At 40.5% G+C, this 17,012-nt stretch overlaps 2 protein-coding genes across 2 annotated transcripts; both read left to right on the top strand.

Moving 5' to 3' along the window:
• The first annotated feature begins 236 nt into the window (after nucleotides 1–236).
• On the top strand, nucleotides 237–1,063 carry LOC108599329 (E3 ubiquitin-protein ligase rnf8-B-like). Its single transcript, XM_017986135.2, has 2 exons — nucleotides 237–314; nucleotides 390–1,063. The coding sequence occupies exon 2, from the start codon at nucleotides 474–476 to the stop codon at nucleotides 1,032–1,034; it is 561 nt and encodes a 186-aa protein (XP_017841624.1). The 5' UTR covers nucleotides 237–314; nucleotides 390–473; the 3' UTR covers nucleotides 1,035–1,063.
• Nucleotides 1,064–1,285: 222 nt separating this feature from the next.
• Nucleotides 1,286–2,349, top strand: LOC108599313 (E3 ubiquitin-protein ligase rnf8-A). The gene is made up of 2 exons (XM_017986116.2): nucleotides 1,286–1,369; nucleotides 1,525–2,349. The coding sequence occupies exon 2, from the start codon at nucleotides 1,593–1,595 to the stop codon at nucleotides 2,235–2,237; it is 645 nt and encodes a 214-aa protein (XP_017841605.1). The 5' UTR covers nucleotides 1,286–1,369; nucleotides 1,525–1,592; the 3' UTR covers nucleotides 2,238–2,349.
• Nucleotides 2,350–17,012: the final 14,663 nt, after the last annotated feature.

Raw genomic sequence — 17,012 nt, 5'->3', positions numbered from 1 at the left:
AATGAAGTTTTTAATCCATGTTGTTGCAAGTTGTAGTGAAAAAACCGATGTCGATGTTTTTCGATACTTTCAAAATGAAATACCGGCTTTAGGTTGAAGCATCGGTTGGAAACTTTGTTATAGCGATGTATGTATAACGTTTTAAAACCTTCCCAAGCATAAAATTTATAAGTTTAATCAAACTTACTTGTACGGAAAATAAATAAACTAATACTCCGATTATCGATTATCGATGTATTATGTCTTACATCACTAATGAGTTTTGTCATTTGTTATTAGTGTCATATTTGTGTTTGATTGACTACAGTTGTTGGGTAAGTGCAAATATTTTTATTGCTGAATGTTACTATACAGCCATATGTATGTACCTCTGAATTGCTTGCTTTTAGAGTACCTCGGTATATATTCGACAATTGAAAGGCAAAATAGTTGTGAAACGTTCGTCGAAGTAGCATTCAAATACGGTTAATAAAATGAATATAACCCCGCAACAAAGTCTATTTGCCGGGGATCAAGCTGTTATTAAGAACGAAGAGACAAAAGTTGTTGGAAAGCCAAATCATCCAGAAGAACCAAATGAGATAGAAGTTCTGCTAGAGCAAATATCAGAGCTTGCAGGACAGCATGACAGTCTGTCTGCGGTTATAAACTTGCAAACTGAAGATTTCCACCATAGACTAGGAGAAAAAGATAAACAACACCAACGTTTGCTGGCGCATTTAAATACACAAGAGGAATTGCATTTCCACGAAATAAGTGAACTTCAGCATCAGCTGGAAGCTAAGAACCAACAATGCGTGGAACTTCAACAGAGCTTGGAGCGTCAGCGCAGCATCCAGGAACAAAATAATTCTTGTTCCATATGCCTGGATTGCTGGAATTCAAGTGCGGGGCATGCTCCAGTCTCACTTCGATGTGGCCACCTTTTTGGCTATAGCTGCATTTGCTACTATTTGCGACGTGCCCGTTATTGTCCCCAATGTCGCCGCCCGGCTGAGCCATATGATATACGTCCTATTTTCTTGGGTTCCTAACCAATCATTTGTATATGGTTTTTTGAAAGTACAGACTAAAGAAATCATTCTATTTTGTTTAATTCGTTTAACCCTTAATATATAAAAATAGGCAAAACAAACAATGAATTTAATATACATGCTTATTTTTTGATCGTAGAACTGCCAACTCGGATAAATTGCACATCAATATCAAAACTATCGATGACCTTCCACCTCTACTATGTATATCATAAGTATTCAACGCCATTAATTCTTTCATAAGGGTAGCACTCTTTATTTAGCTTTGTCAAGCGCGAGGTATTTTACGAAGATATATACATATAAGTATTTATCTACTTCACTGCCGCTATTGGGTAAGTATGTATAGCGTATATGTACATAGATATGTTCATAAATATGAATGTACCTACTATGTGCTTATACTACATTACATCAACCAAAGTACCGATATATATATATATATATACATACATGCATGCATACAAATGTTTTAAATATTGGCTTGTAGAATTCTATGCTGAGAAGTCTTAAATCAGGGAATCCACTCAAATTCAAGTGAAACACAATTTCGCAGAAATGGAGAGCCCAATGAATACAGAAGAACAGCAAAGTCTTAATGACGAGGACGAAGTAATTATGGAAATGCTCCAGGAGATTGAGTTAGCAGTGAATGAAAAATCAATTAATGTTGCACAGAAAGAAGAAGAGAGAAAGTCAGAAGAAGCTATGAAAAGTGCTGAGACGAAAGCTGAGCAAGAAAATATTCTAAAGCAAATAACGGAGCTTATCGGGGAGCGTGACAGCTTGTCCGCCATATTAAAGTTGCAAACTGAAGAATTTGAGCAAAAAGTAACCAAGCTGGATAAAATGCGTCAGGAATTGTTAGAGAATCTGAAGAGTCAAGAGGAGCAGCACATGCAACAGGTCGAACAAATTAAACTTAAGTTTCAAAGTGATTTGGAAGCTAAGGACCAATTATTCCTGGAGCTAGAGCAGAGACTGGAGCGTCAGCAGGAGCATTATGAACTCGATGTATCTTGCTCCATTTGCCTGGATCGCTGGAATTCAACTAGTGAGCACCGTCCAGTGTCGCTACGATGTGGCCATCTCTTTGGCGATCATTGCATCCGATCCTATCTGCAACGTGCCTACGAGTGTCCTCAATGCCGCGGTCCAGCCCAGCTAGCGGATCTACGCCAAATTTTTGGTCGCCCAGCATAATCTTCAGTTTGATAAAAACGTTTGTAGAATGCAAGGCATGTCACTGAATTCAATTATTTTGATTGTGAACATTTTATGGAGAATAAAGTAAAACTTTCATTCACAGGCAACTATCGCTTGCCACAGTTTAGCACAAAGTTTTCTAGAATTTTGCCTAACATTCTGCGCAAGATTGCGATGCTTGGCCCGATTGGAAATTATCATACCAGCGTCTACAATTATGCGCAATCGAGCATGCAATACATTCAATGAAAGCTGCAGCTCAACAGAAGCTGCAGCGCGGCGCATCTGCAACAATTGTGCTTCCAAACAATGGAGTCCGGATGCAGTAGCAGTTGCCAGGCTGCTTGTGCCATTTGTCCAAATTACATACAGCGTCATTGAGCTCGCATTCGTATTCGTATTGTATCTGGTAAATCGAATGCCGAAAATACAATTATAGCCGCTGATCGGTACACGATCTTCAGAGCCAAAGACAATGCGCGAAATGACGCAAAGAAAGCAAATCAATGATTGCGATAAACTGTAATCGACATTCCTGCCCGAGCTGCGCTTAATGTTGCATGTAGCTTGTAGCATGTTGCAAGTGTCTACCTTCAGTTGGCATAGCTCATTCTAATGCAAACACCGCCAATGCCACTGGCGCAAGCACAAGCACAACTTCTGCTGTGGCTGCCAATTGATGGTTATTGGCAATTTGTATGCGACTCTGGCGGCATTGCACAGCCACAGCCACAGAGTCAGCAAAAGCATATCATTTTCAACTACTATATAGGTATAGGTATGTTGTACATATGTATATGTATTGTATATAGGTAGTTAGTAGGAAGTGGCAAGAGCAAAAGCAACGGCACAGCACAACCGCAACGGCTTTGGCGACTTGGGGCAACAGCAGATGTTGGTGATAATGGCGATAATAATTGTCTTTATCTTTTTAGCTCAAAAGCAGCCACAAGGCCCAAGCACCAAACAGTTCCAAAGCCGTTGACTTACAATGAACACATTCAACCCCACTTTCCCATGCGCAGCTCCGAGACGCGCACAATAGGCCAAAGCTTCAAGTTGTTGTCATAGAAAAAGTTGAAACACTTCTCTGTCCAGTTTGCATTAATTTTGTGAATGCGTCGTGAAAAGCTGGGCAATAAAATTTACAAAAATATGTGTTGAAAACAAAAATTTTGTTATTTGCATATCAAGCAAATTGAAGGCGCCCCCACTGGCCACAAGTCAAGCAAGAGACCGACCAACGGACCACCAACTCCAAATGGAGTCATAAAACTTGATAAATGCTACACATTTACTGAACTTTTCTTGAATGATAATAACGCTGCTGATGACGCCTCTTTTTTTTTTTTTGTTGGCTTTCAGATTTGAATGCCATTGCGTGTTGAAGCAACAATAATAAAAAGAAAAGTTTAATTTGTGCTTAGGTACGAGTGAAGACTTGGAGCTTGGGCACGGCTTTCAGATAAGCCGAAGCCTTAAAACAAAGATATTCTTAGGAATTTAAGACGTCACTGCTCAGTTGAGTTTTTGGTAATTTGGTTCGGAAAACACCTAGAAGAACCCAATATATAGAATCATAGGAATTAAATCTATGCCAAGAAAAAGCGAAAATCTATAATGCTTGAACTCAATCAATTGTTTGAAGGGCGTAACTTTTCAATTGTTTTATAATGCAAGTTTGAAATAAACAATATATTGATATTTTAGTATGCTCCGAAATAATATAGAGATGAATACAATTGTAAGAAAATGTACACTTTAAAATGATTGTTATTACAATAATAGCGGTACGTACCTAAATTGCAATTAGTGTACTCTAGTCTCTAGTAGTTTGATAAAGCCAATGATCATTATTCTTCTAGGTTTCAACGCTTTTTGCCAGTAATTCCTGTCTCAGGTGTAAATGTTTTTGTTGTGCTTTTCCTTCTGCACGACAGCCATTAAAACAGTTATGACGCCAGTGTCAAAGTCTAACTACTTTACAATATTTGTGCGCTGCCATAATACGACTACGTCATTCACAAAGGCACACACACAAGCACAGAGTTACTCGAACTAAATAAGTATACACGTTCATAGTAGAGCAGTTTATGTCTTTTTTAATTGAAAACTTAAATTTGAAGCGACATGGAAAGGCTTTTATCTGCGCCGTACTCAATGTTACGGGCGCTGGGCCGCAGCGCTTACATCGTGGCCTGCGCTGCGCTGCGCTGGTTGCAACTCCCCTCTAGGTTCTGCTTCTAAGTGGAGTTGTAGTCGGCTACTGTCTGCTTGTCAGTGCTGAGCTCGAAATGATGTTGATGATAAATAAAGTAACGAGTTGGCATTAAAATGATGACAGCCACTTGATGCGACGAGAGCGGGGCGAGCGGGGGCGTTTGGAAGCTAGCAGTGGCAGTGGCAAGTCTGCCAGCCCAAGAAGCTGCCTGACAATGACATATACGTTGGCGTTTATTAATAATTAGTTTGACTCTTCTCAGCAATTGACATAATGTACTCGTGCTGAGCTTGGGGGCTCGGCCTCATCATGAGTACGCTCGTAATTATAATTAGAAAACTTTCCAAGTAGTTGAGTTAGTGAAATTATTACGACAAATTAAGTAGATGCTTCGAACAATCAAGTGCTGCTGCTGCTCTTTCGCTCTCCAGAAGCACATAAAATGCGCCATAAAAAATCATATTCATCATCCTAAACGGGCTCATATCGAGATTTATATAGGCTACAAAGGTATTCGCATGTGTGGTGAGCACGTCTTGTAATTACCCAACGTTTTTTGGCACAATCTTGACCACCTCGTTAAATGTTGGCGCGGTGCTATCAAAGCTTTTAGTTCCAGCCACAGCCCCAGCCCCAGTGCCAACGAAATTGCATGTTGAAAGTTTGTTCCCGCTGTTGTTGCACTTTTTCATTCAATGAAAACAAGTTCATTTGAAGCAGAGCTCAATTCGATGGTTGCTCATTTCAATAAAATGGTTTTGTGTTCGTTATTTTTTCACAGCTATTCACTGGGAGCTGCAGATGAGTGAGGGTTCTGCTCGGCTCTGGGTTTGGCACACTGTGCTTTGGTCTCGTTGCTCTGGTCATAATCATTACTGGGGGAATGCCTGTTGCGCCTTTTTGCAGCAACATGTTGTAAAAACAAGAGCTTGTTATTGAAATGATCATACAGCAAACTGGGTTTATTGTTATGTCTCATGTTCAGTTTCCAGCTTCATTGAGTTGTTCGGCAAGAGTAAAATGACTCCACTTGATGCATGCTCTGCTACGTATCCGAAAGTATCCGTTTCTAGTTAGTTTCATATTTTACAGTAATGCAGTTAAAATTCATTTGCAGTTCTCCCAATGTGATAAGCAGCTCCAGTTGTATATTGCATCTTTAACGAGCAGCGAGTATAACTGTTCTATGCTCTACACATTTTATGTTCTTTCATATCGGAGGCCTCAACGAAAATGCTGTAAACTTTGCTATATCAAAGCCTACATAATATGCTATTTATCTACTAATATAGCTCAGCATTCATAACTTGAAGCATTAGACCCAATAAATTATGCCTATGTACACTTTTAAGCTGTCTACTTAAGTAGTTGATGGCTTATCCTTGAGCCGTTGCCTCCCCTGTGCCAGTTGAGAGCTAAACGCTTGCTCTCCGCTATAAATAAAAATTGGCCTCCACTCGTACATAACTCCTTTGCATTGGCCATTGGGCTTGCTGTGATGCAGCTGTCCAATTTCTTAAATGTCCAAAACACACACACACACATGTGCACTGCCAGAGCTGAGAACCGCCTGCCTGCCTGCCTGGCGCTGTCAACGTCAGCACATCAAAAGTTGTCAAATATCAGTTATCAGCAAAGGCAAAGTAACATGCTCCAAACAAACACAGGGCAAGGGTAAAGCCGGCCCTGGCCGAAAATGAATGAAATGGCAAGTGGAAGACAGAGAGAGAGAGAGAGAGAGAAGGAGAGAAAGAGACAGAGAGAGAGAGAGAGAGAGAGAACCTCAATCAGAATGTGCCACAGAGTCATATATTGATGTCCAGTTGTAAGTTGTGCCATACAACAGCAAACGAGACGTGCAGCCAAAGTAGGAGTCGGAGCTGGACGCAGTCTCGGAGCCAGAGTTGCGAGTTCGAGTTGACTGAGTGACAGTTGACAGTTCAGCCAGGGACTTTTGTTGAGAACTGCTGCAGCCAAGCTGTCTACCGCCGTCATTGCTGTTTTTGTGCTGTTGCTCCTGTTATTGTTGTTGTCGCCGTTGCTGCCATAAAGATAAAAGCAACCTTTGACAATTAAGGCAGCACAAAGTGTGAATAGTTATCACACAAAAGACTGCCACATGGAAATGAGTGGCAAGCAGGAAATAAGCTGCAAGACTTATCGGAGTAGAGAGTCTTACCTTTGAGCAGACAAAATATCAAACCTTCAAACATTATTTACAACATTTTAGATATGAGATTCCCTCATATATGATTCAAGTTACCAGTTCAGTTCAGTTTCATCTCATATTTGTAAGAAATTCATTTAGCATGTCAAGCAGCTGCCGCTGGCAACATACATTAAGTTGCTGCGAAATTAGCCTTGCTTGCTGGCACCAATTTATGCGAGTTGCACTGAGCATTCATTAGAAGCTTCCTATGTTTGGGTGGCTGGCGCATTCCAAGCCACAACTCACCATCACCGCACAAGAGTCCAGCTCCAGCTTCAGCTTTAAGTCCAACCACATAGGTATTCATTTCAACGCTGGCTTGAGCTCGTAAAACTGTCAAAATGCACCGGCTACCGGACGGCTTGGGTTCTACAATTGTCTGCCTGGCCTGTCGCTTTTGTTGGTCCCTCAGTCTGTCCGTTGGACTAGCTAGCGGCTTGAAATGCTATCTGCGCCACACATGCAACAATTAGCAAAACAAACGCGATATCATAAAATAATATTAATTTGTAAAACAATCGCTGGCGTAAACAACAGCGACAAGTAAAGCTGAAGCTGAACTTGGCCTATGTCTATGTCTAGGCTCCGTCGACGTACCAGTTGGCGGGACTGGGTTGGGCTAGGCTGGCTGGCTGGCTAGCTGGCCAATCCTCCAGGTTCAGCACTGGCACCCCACAATTAAAAGGCAGCGCCGTTGAATTCACTACGGACGCCGTGCCGCATGCGTAATAAGCACTTTTCCATCTGACAACACAATAAAATGTCATGATATGCCCCACGCTCTGTGGGATCCCGAGTCCTATGAACGTCCAAAGAGCCACAGCTTGAGCCTGCAATGAATGCGAATGCCAAGCAAGCCGAGTCGTATTTGTTTTCAACTTGTCCAAAACTATGGCCCACTGTCATGGCAGCAACTGTGTTCTTCCTCCTCCTTCTCCTCCTCGTCGATTTGCCATTCACCATAGTCAGTAGGCAGTCAGCAGGAGCAGCAGCACGTTTTATTCGCAGTTTCGGGCCTTTTGCCCATTCTCATTGGAAATAAACGTCTCGAATTGCAATTAAAATCAATAAATCGGTAACTAGCCTGCCAGCTGGTTTATAACCGTATAATGGCATAGCAATCGTAAGATTTATGCTAAAATAATGCTGGCTATGATGACTATGTCGAGACTGGTGTAAACGTGAAAGCGTTTTAGACTTCCTACCTATGTATGCTTCCCCTTTTAAAATACTGGTATAAATGGTAACAAATTAACAAGCCGATTTAATTGATAGCCTACAGCCAAGATTACAGGATAGTGTTAGAATATCTGTCTATAATTTTGCATACGGTTGGTTCTGATTATATAAATAACAACATTAAAAACTGTATTATTAACAAGTGGACAAATTAAAGTTGGGCGCCACCAACTTTAAAGTACACTTTGACTAAATGTAAAAAAAAACACATGCATGCATTCACAAACACATACACACAAACAGACTAACGCGTCTCAGCTCGTTTTCGCTGTAGCGTCCGCAGCGACGGCGCCGCTCAGCATGCGCACCCCGCTGTCTATAATGAAAATTTAAATGTAAATAAAGTTATTTATCTTTTGAAACTTTCACAATCGGTCGAAAACATGAACTAGGCAATTTGTGATTTATTTCAGATTTTTAAAGATTTTTGTACTGCCTTAAAGATCGTTTTTTTTTCGATTTCCGGGGGAGGGGGGAGGAAATTCAAAAAATAAAATAAAAGCGTTCGGATTTGGATATAGGAGCACCTATATACCAAATTTATAGTTTGCTCTAGCTCTTATATTTGCTGAAGAAACAGTTGCTCAAACATTCAGACGGACATGGATATATCGACTCAGCTCGTCGAGCTGATCAAGAATATTTATACTTTGTGGGGTCTGTCACGCCTCCTTCTCCCTGTAACATACATTGAGCAACTTCATAAACCCTTTTTCCATTTTTTACCAAAAATGTCAAAGTGTATAAAAATTAATTTAATTAAATTGAATGATTTAAAAGTGCACTTCTATCGGGGATCTGAAATAAATAAATAAATAATAATAAATAAATTAAATAAGAACGCATTAAAATTGGTCGCACATTACTATTTGATGCGCTTACATCCTATCAATTTAAATTGTAAAATAATTTCATGATACCATTTAAATTTTTTATTATTTTATATTCTATTCTGTGACAGAATGGTATTTAATTTCAATGTATGCTTTTATTTCACAAACTAAAAATTATTTTAAAAATATGTAAGCAAAAATTGTTTGAATTAGCGCAATTATAATTTGATTAAGTCGAAATTGTTGTTGACGATAGCCAACGATTGATTGCAAGCCTTCAGTATTACAGCAATAATTTGATGCTTGGCCTGATTATTGTTGCTGACAGGTGACCAAAGAAGCGATAGGATAGAATTGAAATTGGAGTGGATGCGCGACCACCAGCGGTAGCAATGCCTAATAAGTGTTTGTGTGTGTTTTAATCGCTTGCAATGACGTCTTCAATGATGCCTCACTTATGTGTGAAACTACCAAGCGGCTGTCAAGAGCTGCCGCTGCCTGTTTGTAGCGATCGGTAGAGATGATCTCGTAGCTAGGCTAGGTAGCTAGGTAGGCAGGCAGGCAATAGAATTGTTATACACTCCGGGCCTGTGTATTGTGTGTGGGTATTGGCAAGCGAACAATCGCAGAACATTTTGTTGATCATGATTTTTGAGTTGACAAGATGTCAACGGCGGCGATTGGCGCAAGATGTTGCAGTTGCCTCAAATGCTGGTCGGCCAGCATGTCGCGTCCTTGTTGAGCAGCGTTCTCTAGTTGACTTTTTTGTCTTTTCAGTTTTTGTTTTCCGTTTTTTCCATCACTTTCTTCGCCATGCAACGGGCAGATCGATCGCAAAAGTTTTTCTGTTTTGTTGTCTCGGCAATTTGGAGCAGAGCACATTGATCGCTATGCAGCTGATAAGCTTGGGGATCTTGGCATGATATAGCGTAGACTTTAATCGTGTTCTCGACTTAATGGCTGCAGGTGCCATGGCTACATTTTGGAGATGCCTGACCGGCTGCATGTTTACAAGTAAATAGTTAAAGAAAAAAAAAAAAAACTGGCATGTTGCATTGGAATTTTAATCAGCTCGACAGCTTTAATTCAATTACATGCCACGCTTGAGCTGTGCCTGGGTGTTGCCCGAGGTTAGGCGGCTGGTTGACCCCATGCGGGCTGTCTGCACGGAGTCGGGGGGTTGGGCGGTGGGTGGAGCTGATATTGGGGTCATAGTCAATCAATGCGTGGGCAAACGCGTCAGTCGAAACTTTAACGCGTAGCGCTCTTCAATCAGAGCGTAAAATGTTTCCGTCGACTCGACGGCAAGCCATTGATTGATTTCGATAAAAGTGGCCGCAACGCTGTTGACAGCTTTTGTAAATGGCTTCCGGCAACACTTTTGACTGCAATTAAAAACTGTAGAGCTAGCAGAAAAAGGGCACAGAAGGCGATCACCGACCCAGCAGACGATTGCGCTTTAGTCTCTATCGCGGCAATGTATCTGTATCTGTAACTTTGGCTGTTGCTGTTGCCACTGCACAATTGCAATTGTACAATTGCGCGATTAATCATTGCGCGCTCAGTGAGTTGTCAGGCTGGGACTGTTACTGTTAGGAAGACTTGGCCAATGCCGCCATTGCCACCACCGCCAGAGATCGCATCGGATATCGCTCGTCACAAGCGATTGGACACCCGGCAGTCTCCGCTCGCCAGTGGCAGCCCTTGTGCCCCCTGTTAAGCAGACTTGCATTTCACATGCCTTTTGGCCCAACACTTTTTATTTCTTCTTCTTACTTCGTGTGTTGCTGTTGTCATTCATGCGTTAAGAATCGCCAGCGCCGTCAATTTGCTGTCCACTCTGGCCCAGACCGACTGGCTGCTTACCTCGTCATCCAACCACGGCCCCTTGCCTTGTCTATGATTTTCTATTTTTATTTTGGTTTTTGTTTTTGCTGTTGTTGCTTTTGGTGCGCTTTGTTTGCACTTCTTGGCCTGAAGTTTTGTGTGTTTTGCTCCATTTGAGCTGCGCTAGTCGGGGCGAAAGAAAATCGAACTTCCGCAACTGCAGTGCCGTGCCCACTGCGCTAACCAACAACAGCCAGCAGTGTTTGTTCACTCAAGCGAATAGTGACTGTAGATACGAGCAAACATACATATGTACATATGTGGATGAGCTGTGGGGCTTGACTGCTCGTGTTGCTGGGCAATTCCATAAAGTGTTTTATTTAATGGAAAATCTTTCAATTGAGGAAAATAGTGTTAATTAGCCGCCATTAAGTTCATAAATTAGTTAGCTACAAACAATTATGACACGACTGCTGTTCTGTGTTCCTTTCTCTGTCGGCATTTCCACAAAGCTTTTCGCTGCTTCTTATTTTTATTCTTCTTATACGTAAATACATATATTACTTTATATGGACAAAGTGCCGGTGTCTTTTGTTTGTTCTTTACGGTACATTGCATATGCTGTTATGACTTTACGTATAGCTAATGTGGAGATTTTTTCACTATAGGAAAATGATTTTTATGGCCTTGTAGCAGCAATGAAAGTTAACAGAGGCTAAGGGTTACTAGGATAGGCATTAAACAAATATGAACAGACTTAAAAATCGGTAGACTGTTCAGGTTCAATTTTGTTCTATTCTATTCTATTGTCCTATTCGCCTCACGCGAGTTACCCTCAGTACTCAAATAGTTTTTTAAAGTTTTATCTGTTTATATTGTTAATATTGTTTATTTATTTAATTTAAATTATTGAAAAAGAAAGTATTGTGTGAGTTATTAGTAATTAAAGTGTTAGTTTTTAATAGTTGAATAAGATGAAATACACTTTGATACTTAAGCCCTCTGTATTAAAGACAAATATTGAGACACAATGAATCAAAATTGAGGGTATCAGTATCACATCAGTAATTTATTTATTTATTTATTTATTTATTTATTTATTTATTTATTTATTTAATGTCAACTAAGAGCAGTCGACAGCAAAAGCAAAAAAAAATTACATTATAGTATTTATATACAAAAATATGTAAAATTAAATTTAAAGGAATTTATAATTATATCTTTATTTTTAAAACCTTAAATATTGGGAGTGTTTAAACAGACCCAATATTTAGTTGCAAGGATTGGGGAAAACCCAGAAAAACACAATCAGATCTGGATTAAAGTTAATTGTTAATATTTAAGTAAGTTAATATACACCGCTTAATAATAAACTCTGAGGTCTCAGTGTTGATAACAGAATAAAGTTTATTATAATCAGCAACAGAGAACTCGAAGAGGCTCATGCAGTAAATAGTTAGTTGTGCAAAAGTTAAGAGTTAAGGGAACAAAATTTCGAGTATACCTAACAGGAACCGAAAAATTAAGTTGCCAACAAATATGAAGAATCAATTTCCCCTTTAATTAATTTATTCATGAACATGACGCCAAGCTGATTCGTCGATTAGTTAAAGATGGAAGATTAATTAAAAGTAGTCGACTAGAGTAAGATGGTAGATCAACACCTGGAACCCAGTTAAAGCCACGTAAAGCAAATAGTAAAAATTTTTTTTGAACAGATTCAATATTAATCTGGTGGTTCGAGTATTGTGGAGACCAAATACAAGATCCATATTCCAGAATCGGTCGAACAAGAGATATATAAAGTAGTTTAGTTGTGTAAGGGTCATCAAATTCCTTAGCCCATCGTTTGATAAAGCCGAGAACTTGAATTGCCTTACTGACAGTTAAGGAAACATGTTTGTCAAACTTCAGCTTACTATCAAGGAGAATACCCAGGTCATTAACCTCCGATAATCTGTTGAGAGGCAATTGATTCGTGTAGTAGTTGACGATGTGAGGCGAGTGTCTATGGAATGACATTACTTTACATTTAGAGCAATTAAGTTTTAATAAATTATTTTTGCACCAATTAAAAAAGCAATCAAGATCGGTCTGCAATAAAGTAATGCATGACATGTCTCTAAATGATAGACACAGCTTCACATCATCAGCATACATCAAAATATTGGAATGCATAATGACTGAGGGGAAGATCGTTAATAAATAGGTTAAAGAGCAAAGGACCAAGATGACTACCTTGAGGGACACCAGACGTTACGAATACTGGCTTCGAAACAGCCGACTTGAAAATCACCCTCTGAGTTCTGTTAGTTAAGTAATTGGAAATCCATTTCAGAAAATTGTTTGGAAGTCCAATCAAGCTTAATTTATAAACTAGAAGACGGTGATTAACAGAGTCAAATGCTTTACTAAAGTCAGTATAAATAACATCAGTCTGCACTTTGTTGTGGAAACCTTTGATTACCATTGACGAAAACTCAAGTAGATTGGTGGTAGTAGACTTATGTTTCACAAAACCATGTTGGTAAGGTGAAACAATTGAGCTGCTGAAATGCATTAATTGAGAAGTACTAATCTAACTGAGTTTACCAAGTTCGAAACATTGAAATCTCAGCTTGGAGCATTAAAGCTCTATTTTAAAAATGTGAGGTCCACAATTAAAAATTTGATCTTAGTTTTTTAACAAATACCTAAATTATACTTTATTTTCACAATTGTTGATATTTTCTTTCTTGATTTGTCGTACTTGACATTAATATAGGAAGTCCCTTTAAACACTTGAGGGTTCAATGTCCTGGACTGCGCTGTCAGTGCAAGCAGCTAACCACATTCCTAAACTATTGCAACGGACAAGCACATGCAAGTGACCAACAGCAGCTTCATTTCCATTACCATTACCCTTGCCATTACCACGCTTCCCTCAGGTTCAGGTTGAGCTTGAGCTTGAGCTTCAGCAGCCCACACCCACTGGTTAGTTGGTTGGTTGGTTGGTTGGGCTGTAGCGACGGGTTATATAAAGCTAATCAGTGATCACACTTAAGGTACTTCGTTGGCTGTCGCGGCTGCGCAGTTGGGACGACTCGGCTCGGCCTAATTGACGCAACCATCGAATGCATCGGAGTCGGGAGACAGGAGTCAGTTGCTCCAAGTTGCATAGAGCATAGAGCATGGAGTATTTGTAGCGTCCAATCGCTCATTATCAGTTGTTTGTTGCCGCTGAGATTGGTAATCAACGTAGGCGTGCAGATTTGTCAAGTACACGTATGTGCACTAGTATGACCATGTATGTAGGTTAATTCCGCGCACAACTCAAGATATGGCCGGCAGACAGGGCTGGAGTAGCACTCGTTCCATCGAGTGCATGGAACGGCTGGAGCTGCTTTGATTAGCATTACAAATGATTCGAGTAATGTGCACTTAAGCGGGCGGATCTTCACCCTCCCCTTCCCAACCAAGCGACTAGGTATGTGCAAGTCGCTTGGGTTTATCCTAGACAGAGTGACGTGTGTTCTGGATATGGCAATGGCTCGCTCCAATGACTTGCAATTCATTTTCGGAGGTCCGCAGTACTCAGGCATTTTGTTGTCTGTGTGTGTGGGCAAAAGAGAGCCCCAAATGAAGACGAAGCCCAAGACGAAGACTGCGACTGATGCGATCTGGCGCCTCGGGCCGACTGGTAAGCTGCCAGTCGCATTGGGAGCATATGCAAAACACATTCACACTTGCCACCTCCAACTCTGATGTGTCCTCGCTTCGATCTTCGCCTTCGCCTTAGTCTGGCTGCCTATGGCTGGCCCCCGTCTGATGGCTGCTGCCTGTCTGGTCTGGCCAAGTCTTTGGCTGCTCTTGGCCATAAAATATCGGCATTTTATTAGCGCGTGCATCCCATTTGCCGCTTTTCATTGCGATTTTAAAAGTGTTCCTGTGTTTTGATAGCCGCACTATCAGTGACCCATGGAAATAAATGTGGCCTATAGAGATTATGGGTTGCCTGTCGCGGACAGGCCTCGAGTCGAGGCTTCATTCTCCAATACTTGGCAGCTACCACTCGCTGTTGCTGTGGCTGTTGCTGTTGCAGCACACATGCTTAATGAATTATGGCGCAATAATGCCGCATAACGGCTATTTAGGGCCACTCATCGACGTATCCTGAGCCAACTTGTGTGTGCACTCCTGCTGCTCTAATGCGTCGCTGCTTCGCGCTTCTGCCTTGCAAATCCAATGCAGGAACCACAAATTAACTGCACATCAAACATAATCATTTGTGAAAGCTGGTCGAGGTCCCAACGCAACACCTACAGACTGTTTCCACTCTGGCAAATTGCTTAAACACACGTCTCTGGAGCAGTTGCCCAAAATACAATACAATACAATTTGAATCACGTCAAATGAGAGGCGTGACTATACCCTGTACTATACTGGAGGTATTATTATGTTGGATGCAGAAGAAATCAAACAGCACTTTAAGAAGATTTATTGAAATGCAACAATTAAAAGTTTAATAAATATTATATTATATTTTAACCAAATTTAATAACTTTGTTGTCATCAAAAAGTATCCTTCGTTTGAATTTAATATTATGGAACAAGCACATAAATGCTTAGTTTTGATAAAAATGTTTGAAATTCTATTCAGTATTCAGTTTTGTTTTAAATAATATGTATTTTATTGCATTTCTCCAATGTTGTAAAACTTTTGATTTCAAATGCTTGAATTTTATCCCAGAATTTAAAAATGTATTAGAAAGGAATCAACGTTTTTTATTAAGCCTAACCGATTAAAAATATAAGTTGCTGTTGGAAATTCAAGTTATGACATAGAAAGAAAAAACTTTTTGTATTGAACAGTATTACTCCAAGCTATACCTGAATGAATTAAAAAGTTATAAATTGTAGGTGCAAGGTTTTTATTTTGATACAGTAATTTTATGAAGAGATATCCCAAATATACTAATATATGTATACAATAAGTGTTATAGATAAGTAATAGAATATGAAAAAAATGCTAAAGAGCGCTCTGCATTCGCATATACACCCGTTGCTGAGACCGAGCATAACTTGAAACCACAGTGCATCATAATAAACTGCCTTCGACCTTGCCTTGAAGAAGGAGTTCCACCAAAACCAATTGGCCAGTTGACAACAAAATTTTTGGGTGAGCCGCCCGCCACAAGCGATAATTCTTCCAGTGCTATGACAACTAAATTGCCATGGCCGTATTTGCCAAGCAGTGGCCGAACTCAGTGGCGTTGCCGAAAATGCTGCACTGTGTCTGCCAGTTAATTCGCCTGATGATGAATTCCAGCGAAATGAACTGAAAGAGAAAAGAGCAGAGGGCTCAAAAATAAATGGCAACGAGCGGGCGGACGCTTCAGCTTCAACTTCAACTTCGACTTTGGCTTTTCGAACTCGCGGTTCGACTTGACTGTAATTGCTGGCCACAGTGCCCAAGTTCCATACTAAGACTGAGACTGAGACTGTGCTTGGTACTTGATTTGGATTTGGGTCTGGGTCTCACACATCAGTTGAGTTGAGTTCTCACTTTTGTATAAACTGTGCTTTCGTTTATTTGAAAATTTCTTCATTTTTCGGAATTTGGTAATTGCTGGCTCTCAGCTCGACCGGACGCCTCGCGGATTGTTTGCAGATCTTTCACTGATTTTTACTTTTTATTTTCGATTCTTTCCTTTCGTTTCGCTTAACTTCTTTGCAGTTTGTTGGGCCTTTTATTGCTGTTTGCTTGGCTGTTATTGTTATCATTGTGCGCACGGTGCCAGTGATTGCCGCTTAAACCGTTAAGCAAACGCCGAGCGCGTTGCAGTTGAAGCTGGAAGCTGAACGCTGGGCGACTTTGTTTCGCAAATGACTCTGGGGCTTGGTTTTTAAATGAACTCTGGATATCTTGCTGTGGTTTGTTTTGTTCTTGGCTTTGACTTTGGCTTTGTTGTTGGTTTCGCTTTTGGGATGGGCTGCATTCCAATGCACTTAGCGCATTTTCAGTCGAGATAAGTTTCAATTACAAATTGTGTCTGCTGTTTTTGGAGCTTTAATTGACAATGCTGCGAACTGGGATACGGATCTCTCGGCACTGATATCGCGTATCTGCAGCGAGTAACCAAAATTTTATTGCCGTACGGCCCTTTTCTTGGTAATCTTTTTGTCAGTTGTGTTCTTCTTATGATTTGGCATCAAAAGTAAAAGATTCTTAAGTGTTCGTTCCCATCAGCAGTTTTCAGTTCGTTCCGCCGACCTTCATGCAGGACGTGCGCTCGTTAGCAACAGGCAACAGGCATAGACCTATGTCCATACATAGCCCAGCCAATTTAGCCAAAGTGCTCTCCATGGGCACTCGCCCGAAAGCTTAAGAAGAAATAAAATACACGCATTTTACATGCTCGTAAACGTGTGTTACATATGCACAGGGCCCAGCCAATGCTTAA

The sequence above is a fragment of the Drosophila busckii genome, chromosome 3L (genome assembly GCF_011750605.1).
Source record: "Drosophila busckii strain San Diego stock center, stock number 13000-0081.31 chromosome 3L, ASM1175060v1, whole genome shotgun sequence".
NCBI lineage: Eukaryota > Metazoa > Arthropoda > Insecta > Diptera > Drosophilidae > Drosophila > Drosophila busckii.
The sequence above is the reverse complement of the archived record's forward strand: the minus strand, read 5'-3'. Positions and strand labels throughout refer to the sequence as shown.

Bases quoted from the DNA above. Each gene is read 5' to 3' on its own strand.
- LOC108599329 (XM_017986135.2), top strand. From the start codon at position 474: ATGAATATAACCCCGCAACAAAGTCTATTTGCCGGGGATCAAGCTGTT.
- LOC108599313 (XM_017986116.2), top strand. From the start codon at position 1,593: ATGGAGAGCCCAATGAATACAGAAGAACAGCAAAGTCTTAATGACGAG.